This window comes from Egretta garzetta, unplaced genomic scaffold (assembly GCF_000687185.1).
Source record: "Egretta garzetta isolate BGI_Z169 unplaced genomic scaffold, ASM68718v1 scaffold126, whole genome shotgun sequence".
NCBI lineage: Eukaryota > Metazoa > Chordata > Aves > Pelecaniformes > Ardeidae > Egretta > Egretta garzetta.
Window position 1 is genome coordinate 1,136,131 of NW_009260128.1, and position 9,799 is coordinate 1,145,929.

Consider the following 9,799-nt stretch of genomic DNA (forward strand, 5'->3'; position numbering starts at 1 on the left):
TTCCCTCCCTCCCTCCCTCCCGACTACAGGGATGCTCAGGACACAAACACGCCAAGGAGACTGCGTCTGCAGAGAATGTGGAAAATGCTTTACCCAGCCCAGTCACCTCAGGACTCATCAGAGGTCCCACGCAGGTACCTTTTCACACTTGCTTTCTCCCTTTCCTGCTTGCCTGCTTTTGGATCCAGCTAACAAAATGCCAAGAATTACGTTTCGCATACCATGTTAACCTAAGTAATTCCAGTACCTAAATCTAATGGACAGGTTTTTTATTTTTACGACTGTTGCTCTTGTTCTCCGGATATTGCTTACCTGATCCCTGCCCGAACTCCATAAAATGGCAATGCATTTAAGATAGGTCTGTTTGCAAATCTTTTATTTTAATTAGAGAGTAGGGTACTCAGAAATGAATATGCTAATGAATTCTGTTGCCACCAGCACAAATTGAAATCAAAGTACCCCTTTCAGCACAACATAAGGCTTTGTTTTGCCTCATCGTTGCTGTTGACAGGAACATTTTTGCGGGAAACGAGATTTTTCCGCAGACCGGTCAGCCCTAAATTGGGAAATCCCTACCAGCCGTTTTTAACCTGGCACGGTCTGTGCTTGAGGCTGTAGGAGGCTAAAGCCACCGGTGTCGAGGGACCTCTTGAGCATTGCATGAGACAGTGAGACTAGCGGGTTCTTCCTGAAAAGTGTGAATGATGCATACATAAGCCAGTCTGATGCAAAATGACAGAGGCCAAATGGTAAGTAATGCAAGAAGAGGGTCCCTTTACACATACACTGATAATTAATGTTGTCAGTGATTGCTTTCTTCAGCGCCGAAGTCTGAATTAAAAAGGGCAGTGGCCCTAGGCTGCCATTAGCACACTCTCTTACAGTAAGTGTTACGGTAAATTGGTATTTTCCGGCCACAGGCTAGTAGCTGGTGTCTTTTTTTGAAAGTGGTTAATCTGTAATGGTCTCAAATAATGTACACACACTAACGAAGCTTGAATGTTCATCTGTTAACAAGCCCCCTTGTTCCCACAGTGGTATTTGAGTCTAATGGACTCCGAGGTACTGAAGTTCACACCACCTCCGCAGATGCCCCAAAACAAGTATGTTTTACAATTAATTGGATGTTTGGTTTTTAATGTGGTAGCTGGGAAAAAGTTCCACAGTGATACTCATAGCTAAAGCGCTGACTGTTTTATAACATGTATAAATAATAATTGTGTTGCTTGACTTTTAGCTCTTAAATTTTTTAAGCGTTTTATCAAAGTCTGTTACATAGAGAGCCAGTTAATTGTAGAGCAGGTAGGTAGTGTTTAAATAAACATGTTACCGGCTTACGGGGGAGTGGGTGGGATAGGTAACTCTGTAATGCACAGTGATATGTAATGGTGAGATAGTACATAAAGAATTCCTAGAAATAATTTGCTTTTACAACTAACACGTTTTCTGCTGCAACAATACAATTAACGCGTAGTCTGTATTGTTCTGAAGAGCATTCATACCCTGATACCCAGTGTCTGGCCTCTGAAAGGCTCTCATCCTCCAGTTTCTGCGGACTCTCTGTGGCGGTGTGCTTTCCTCTTTGTAGTATATAGCGTTTCCTGCCTTAACAAACACTTCTCAGCGCTCTGAATTATACATGACAAAGATGTTACATAGAAAACCATTAAACTGAATTTGTTCCTTACGTCTTTGGAGACCAGTGTCATAACCTGGACCTTCCCACTCCATCTTCCGCTTGGCAGGTGGGTTTCAGGGCACACCTCCTCATGGGCAGTTTTCTTTCATTGTGAAACTGCCTCCAGCATCACTCGCTTTTTCTTTCCTCCACGTTTTTAGTTTCATTTTGACTACAGCCCTTTTCCTGCCCTCCCGTCTCTTACTAAATGGTTGCAGATCGTTTCGGCCATGCTTGGAGAATGCATCTCCATGCTAGTCCCACCTTCCTGAAGTTTAGGAGTTGGTTTCTACTTGCTCAGTGAACCACCTCACCAGGCACCACCACATCGCATAGTTCATGTCCTGCGCCCTTCATGGAGACTCTTGGCACCTTCTTTGTTGCACTTGCATCTTTCTGGCCCAAAGGCTACTTGGGGAACCCAGCCGTGGCCACAGGAGTATCTGAGTTGCTGTCAGGCCGCAGGAGGCAACAACTTCCCTCATAAAGTTTTCAAGATGGCATAGTGCTCAGTAGCTGTTCTTGTGGGCAGCGTTTGCTTTACTTCTGTGGGACAGTAGCAGCAAAATTATCCTGTATCTGGAGAACTAGAAGAAAGTGCTCTCCTTCCGATGCTTATCTAATAAAATTGTGCAAGGACATACCTCTAAGTAGAAGTATGTGACAGAGTGAAACACTGCAGCTCTGCAAACTAGCTCAACTGGTCTTTGGTTCTCATTGGTTTAGTAATGGAGATTTAGCAAACCTAAGCATCTTTAAAATGCTCTTTAATCTTTTCATGAACAAGGTTTTATCCCTTGTGTAGTTGAGATCGAATTCTGAAGGCATCTGGGCTTTTTCCTCTAAAAGACAATGTAAGGTCAAAGTTGGAAATACATCTCCAGAAAATTCTGAAATGGCCGTATCTATCTAAAAAGAGACGTGGCAGCTCAGTCCACATCTGGACTCTTTTTGTAATTCGGGTTATATTACTGCACAATAAATTTAGTCATAATCTTGTCTTTGTAAACTACTGCCATGCCAGAATTTATTGACTAACTTCTTCCACGGCAAATGTAGTTTGCTCTTGCAGTCTCAGTCCGTGTCAATCTGTCTTCAAAGTATTTGATTAAATTACAGCATCTCTCAGTCCAGCAGAATACTGAGTAGGGGTTAGCTTCATGAATCGCTTCATCTCTTGCCAGCCAGTATTTCTTCCACAGAAGCAGCGGTATGATCACTTCTCCAGGAGATACTTCCCTTTCTTTTGTCTTGTTTGCTCCTCAGTATCAGCCTTTGTCTCAGTTTGTCAGCGTCTGTGTCGGGTAGGATTATTCAGTTGTCTGATGTTTTGCTTGTTCTCTTTGCGAGCAGGCTTTGCGCTCCCCCAGCAGACTCCACCTGCACGGTCCCTGGGTGTTAGGGAGGGAATACGCTCATTTCTACCTGCAGCTGTAGGGGCCTTTAGAAGCCCAGAAACGAGCTCGCACCGAGAACGATGCCTGCAGCATTCTGGTAACATTATGATTTCCCACTTCAAACATTGTCACTCTGTGTCTTCATTTCATTTCTTAATTGGGGACAGATCTATTCATGAAAGTTTGCGGTGTAAAGTCAGTTCAGGTTACAGAAGTGCCGTGCACATGCTCTGAGCAAGAAACAATAGTTACCACGTACGGTAGCTTGAGAATGAAAGGGTTTTTGTTTTTTTTTTTTTATGTTAAGTGGAAATGATTCACTTTACATAATGTTTCCTCCTTACAGGTAAAATGTCTTCCCCTGAGTAGTCTGCTAAAGAGTAAAAATATTAACATTAGTATTTCACAGTTCCCCCATTCCCTTCAGTAGTCAACCAGAAGATCATCTCTAAAGGTTTCTTTTATGAAAGAATGTTAGGTAGGGCTTTTAAAGTCCCCCAGCATAGTAGCTTATAACAGTGCTACATTATATGGCAGTTTTCCCACAGAATAATTTTAATTCCACACGTTAAGAATAGGCTCTACAGCCAGGCTTTTTCAAAAATGAGCCAGCCAAATCTATATTTAGGTGTCTAAATAAGAAACCTACTTCAGGGTAATGAACCACCAACCGGAGATGCAGGTGTTCAGCATCACCGAAAAGGAAGCCACCTATAGGGGCGTGTAAAGAAGACCATACATGCCCAGTTTTGATAATACTAGCATCGGGCTGTGTTTCATACTTTGTTATCAACATCAATGAAATACAAAAAAAACATAGGAAATACGATCTTCATCTCCTTCATAACATTATTTACTGTGGTTTCTTACTTGTACCTGAATGCTTTTGGGGGGGAAAAAAAAGGATGTTTTTACATCAAATGAATTGCCTGTGAACTCCGGAATATTTTCTACTCTTCTTTGTCTAAAGGACAAAAAAATGCTCATTACATACCCCGAGTCAATACAATCTGTGCAAAGTCATGTAGATTCTCTTGAAATGCTGCCATATTAAACATACTGAATATTCTGAATATTTTTATAAATGCTAAATATCCCAATATATCCATAATGAAGCTTGCTTATCCACGATGAATATGTATCTTAATTTGGAATACACGAAGCAGCATCCAGAGACCTGATTTAGTAGGCATGAGTTCGTGGAGCTCACTCCAATTGCTTATACATGGCAAGACAAAAGCTGGCTCCCCTTCGGAAGGGTCCCTGTGACCACGTGCATCTCGAAGCTGCTGGAGCTCTCAGAGCAAAGCTCTCCTGAAGCATGGGGTCATTTCAGAGACGCTGCCTGATGCTCCAACAATTGCAACCAGAAGCCCAATTCCCAAGTGCATTCGGTGGCACAGGAGTCAGGCTCTAGCCTGCTTTTGCGGAACGGTGGCAGCAGCAGCGGTGGTAGCGGTTTCTAATACATATGCCTTGCGTTTAACTTCTGCTGCTGCATTTTCAAGAACATACACAAACTTGGCCTGCTTTAGGAATATAGTTTATCCTCTATCAGTGCTGTGTCAAACGGTATGCTCTAAAAATCTGAAGGGACAAGTAATTGGGTGTTCAAAAGGCATGATTTACTGGTTAGCAACGAGGAAGAGTTCTGTCTAAATTGAGAGTATATCTACATGAAGCATATTTGCAGTGCTGGAGCCCGAGACACCAAGTTCTCTGCCTTTTGTATGAGTGAAACAAGCAAAACCCCCAAAACTCCAACCTTTGACCTCTCTGGAAAAACAGCCTGTTACTCATGGAAAATCAATTAAAAGCTAAAGCCCAGAGAAAAGGAAAAAAAAAAAAAAAAAAGAAGTGTTGGTGTCATGGATATCTCTGGCTGAAGCTTTCCACATGCCAGAAGGCAGCGAGGGTCCTTTTCTGTGAAAAAGCTGTGGACACTACAGTTCTTGGGCCTCGTTCACCGAAAAGAGAGGTGCACAGTAGGTCCTTTGTGACAGGGGTAAAACACCTTCGTTAAGGAGTCCATAAGCCTTAATTTTCTCCACTGTAACTACTTTAAAATATTCCTTCTAGTGTTCGATACTTGAGATAGAATAAATGTAGATAGTCAGAATTTGGGGGATAGACAGACTGGAATGAACCATCTAGAAAACAATATATATATATTGCAAAGGGACTTGGGGGAAAGGCTGGGGGCATCTGTTACTTCTTGTCTTTTTATAGACCAGCTACGATACAGCCCTGCTTGTCTTAAAGCAACTTCGGGGAGAAGGGCAGGAGCAAAAAAAAGTTATTTAAACCATTGGTTTCTGGGTTTAGTTGGGGTTTCTTTTTTGCATTTGAAATTTTAGCTCTGTCTGTTAGAAGTCCTATTTATGACATTTGTTCATATGAAATGCCTTGCCCCAGTTCCTTGCAGAGTTTCTTCTAAAGATCATGATTAATAGTTCAGTCCTCATTATTGCAAATGTTATTTTTAAATAGTTATTCTGAGAACAAGAATTCCATTAATCAAAATAATAGATAATGAACAAATAAATGGCAACCTAATTTGTCTCGTTCATACATATGGAGATTATAATGCAAACAATCAAGGAATCATGGAGGCTGCTGTACTGGCATCTGAGTAATATGCATGTACGGTATGTCCGTTAGTTTACGAGCGTTATAGACAGGATTAGCAGCTGCAGTTCTTGTCCTAACACTTTTTCCCCTTGCCAGCAAACTGGAGCTGTATCTGTGCTCCAAACTGATCATTGCAATTTATTTCAATGTCACGCGGTAATCTGTCTCCAGTATATTAACATGCACGCAGACTGATTTTTTCCTAGTAACTGGTGAAAAGCCCTAGAAGTTGGTATGAAAGCAGCGTTTGGCATGGAAAACGATGGGTTTCACTTAAAAAAACAGATCTGCTGTTTCTCCCCTTTAAAATGCTGAAAATGAAGAAAGCCTACTTTTAAAAATGGCCAGTGTTCCGCTTCAGGAAGATTTCAGTCCTGCTATGTATCATGTATCAGCTGGTTGAAAATCTGACTGCCCCCTCAGGCCGGAGGGAGTACAAGGGGGTGAGTCACTGGGTGGCTTTTGGTGCACGTGAAGCTCGGGTGCTGCTTCCCGGTGAAACGGGGAGCGCAGCCGTGCACCAGCGGGACCCGGCCACCCACCGCCCCCGGCCCCTCTGCGCCTCCCTGCCAGGTTGGGAAGGGGATGGATTACCCCTTTCACGGGTCCGTGGGTGGGAGGTGCCTGGACCCGCAGGGCCATGGGCTATCCATCCCCAAATTTTAAGCACCCCCTAACTAGACCCCTTTTTTCAATTCTTACCCAGGGAAACTGGGGTGAGGCGCCCGCCATCTCCTCCCTTCCCTCCTTTCCCTCCTTCCTCCCCCGGCTCAGCGAAACCCTGCCGTGCTCCCCCGTGTACGTAGAGCCAGGTTCGATAGGAGAGGTTTTAATGATGAATGCCTCCTCCTGGAATTGTGGCTCTGTCTCTCAGGCATGATGCAGCCGCGCAAAAATGTAAAGCATCTTTCTTGGTTTACTGCAGGAAATTCAGCATCCAACTAAGGAAGTTTTATCACATCTCTCATTCAGTTACTGTTTCCTACATTTCAAATATACTGCCGTCTGTACAGCAGCTTTTTTTTTCTTTAATTTTGTTGCAAATCTTTCCGACTTAAACCAAACTTTGACTGGTAAATGTCATGAATCTCGGGCCAGGTTTAATTAGGAATTTTCTAAATCTATTAACAAAAGAGATGCACTTAATACATTATGTCAACCAGAGCTGGGCTTTCTTTAGCTATTTTGAGGGCTGCCATAGGCACAGCTTGAAACTTGCTTGGATTTTACATGGGTGCCGTATTTTATGTTGCATTAATTTAAAATGGTCTGTTTCACTTCATCAAGACTTTAGCTTAAGGATAATGCATTTATGTAAGATTAATCTTGCCATGTTGTTTTAGGATCAGGATTGTAAACTGCATTGTTCCGACAGTGATGTTCTAAATGTCATTTTAAAGCTTTTCTTGGGAGCTGCAGGCTCCCACTTATTCATGATGTTATCTTTAATTTCACTTGATTTGAGAATATCCCTGCTATTTTTTTCCAACATGGTAATTATTCATGAAAATTGGCTAAAAAATAAAAAAGGAAAAAGAGAAGGGGGGGGGGGGGGGAGCATGCTGCCTTAGCATTTGACAGACCTGCGCAAGAATTCAGTTTTTCTTCTAGCTGCCTCTGTGACCTCAAACTTCAGCCTCTTTAACACGCCAATCTGCTTACGAATCCCTTTTGGCTAGCTCAAAATTCGGCTTTTTGGAGGCCTCTTCTTCCCCTCCTTGCTCTCAGCCTTCTCTGAACTGCTCCATCAGCCGCTATTCCTTGCTCCTCTAGTCCGTCAGGGACTTCATATGGGCCCGACATGCTTTGTCTGGCTGGAGATGATTAAACACCACCCCCACCCCCCGCCCCCCAAAATTCTGATGTGGTGGGCCAAAGTGAACGTATGTGGTGCTAACGAAGGGTAACGAACGCCAGCCGGGCTTGCTGGAGGGTTGCGTGCGGGAGCGGAGGCGAGAATGAGCTCTTCCCTGTGTCGTCCTTCTTGCAGGGCAGAGACCACGGCGGTGCGGAGGTCGCCCACACCGCAGAGCAGCCTCCCTGCCAGCCATCGCCTCGCCCGGAGCCGCCGCGTGAGGCTGAAGCCAGCGCTCCGCGAGGAGGGGGGTGCCGCTGCGCTGTTAATCATTTTAAAATAAATGAAGATGCTACACAAGATATATATAAATTGACGTACTAATCAGTCCCATGGTTCCTTATTTCCTTTATAATAAACAGTGGAGTTGGCAAGCACTGTGGCAGCACGAGGCATCTATATTAATCAAGAGAAGTTTGAGACACTGGAAAAATTAAACTTTATGTGATTTGGACAGCATGAAGAAGTTAAGCACTGTAACAAAAACCTCCCTGATGCTCACAATGACTATTTGATACATTTGAAAAACAGCAGTGGATTCGAGGGCTGGAGAAGTATTAATTAATGAAACTGCCGCTGCCTGTCACGCTGAAAAGCAAATTAAAAAAAAAAAAAAAAAAGAGGGAGAGAGAGGAAGAAGGGGGGGGTGCGGGGAAAAGGTGGCATTCGGTGCTGAGAAAGCAATGCTTGATGAAGGATTAAAGGGACTAAAGAGAAAGACCGTCATTCTGCAATGGTTTGTTTCATTACAGTTTGGGGACCACTTGCATTTCTAGTGCTCTTGCTCTTGACTGCGCACCATTAGTATGTGAATATGGAAATTGAAACACTTCCAGAGAAAAGCTTCTTTTCGGCTTTGGAAAAGAAAAGCTAGTTGAACACTAAGAAAAAAAACCCAGGCTTCTGCGTTTTACTCTCAGGACCTTTTTTTGTAACAGGGCTACTTTCTTCGACCTGATCACACAGGAAGTCTTCGCATTTAAAAAAAAAAAAAAAAAAAAAAAAAAAAAAAGAAATAATAAAATAAAACGCTCGGCTGTCCTAACGTCGCTGATCTGTACGTTTAGAAGAGAAAAGGTGTCGCTGAACAAGTTCAGGCAGCCCTGGGCCCGTAAAGTACTCTCTGCACCTGCCTTTGGTTCAGCCGGGGGTGGCAGGTTAATGTTCATATAAATGTGTCATGTCTTGTACTTGGTGATCACTGGTGGTGTTAGGAAAAAAAGGAAAAGAAAAAAAAAAAGCTTTATATACCTCTTCTACAGTAACTCTTTAACTGCAAGTTTTCAAGGTGGGGTTGTGGCACATAACAGGTTGTTAAACCATGCAGTGTAAGCAATTAAAAATGTATTCCACAGATATAAATATTTTCTTTTCTTATTGCTGTGACACTATGTGTGATGGTAATATTTCTGAGAGTTTCAGATTTTGCACATATAATTTTATGCATTATCAAAAGTTACTGCTGCCTTGAAAGAAAATGTTCTGTGAAATTTTTTGCAAAAGCTTTACTAGTTCTTTTTTAAATTGTAACATTTTGTAAAGGCAGGAAATGGATTAAAAAAAAAAAACAAAACCCTAGCATGCTAAATATATTTTTCAAAAAAGCAATAATTTTACATGTACAGAAATGATGCTAACCTTTAATACAGGTGAGAGCAACAGTTTACTTAATACAATAATGGGATAGTGCTGTTTTTGTAGAAATGGGCTTCTGACACAAAGATTTGTTTAAAAAAAAAAAACAAAAACCAGAAAAAACTTTAAAGTGTGATCTTTCTGTTCTAACAGTTTTGGTGGGCGGGGGCTGCTTTTTTAAAAAAAATCTAGTCAGTAATTGGTTCTGGATGCTATTTGTTACTTGTTTTAAATTACTTGACAGTTTTTGTTACTTCGCAACACTTGCAACAATGCAAATTAACTTTCTTATGTATTTTTTTTAAACTAGTTTTTCCTTATGCTATTGCACCAGATGTATACCAGAATTCTCGAAGTCTTGGTGTAGTTAGGAACGTCTGTGCAAATACTTAAAAGTGACTGTAATTAACTGTTCTGTGAAGTTATTTTGAGGGAGGTCGCATAGACACATTCCATTGTACACCAAAAAAAAAAAGAAAAAAAGGAGAAAAAAAAGAAAAAATGAAATATTTTGCTGTGTTGCTTAATGATTATCATTTTGGGTTTGCACTAGCTTTCTCGGTTTGTTTTGTTTGGGTTTTTTTTGTTTTGTTTTGTTTCGCT

General features: G+C 41.9%; 1 protein-coding gene across 1 annotated transcript in view; it reads left to right on the forward strand.

Moving 5' to 3' along the window:
- ZNF516 (zinc finger protein 516) overlaps window positions 1-8,497 on the forward strand; it is a 62,950-nt gene extending 54,453 nt beyond the window's left edge. The window contains exons 3-5 of the mRNA XM_035896946.1: window positions 30-134; window positions 1,036-1,103; window positions 7,697-8,497. Of these exons, the coding sequence (XP_035752839.1) occupies window positions 30-134; window positions 1,036-1,103; window positions 7,697-7,885 (362 nt within the window). The 3' untranslated portion in view covers window positions 7,886-8,497. The remainder of the gene's footprint in view (window positions 1-29; window positions 135-1,035; window positions 1,104-7,696) is intronic.
- Window positions 8,498-9,799: the final 1,302 nt, after the last annotated feature.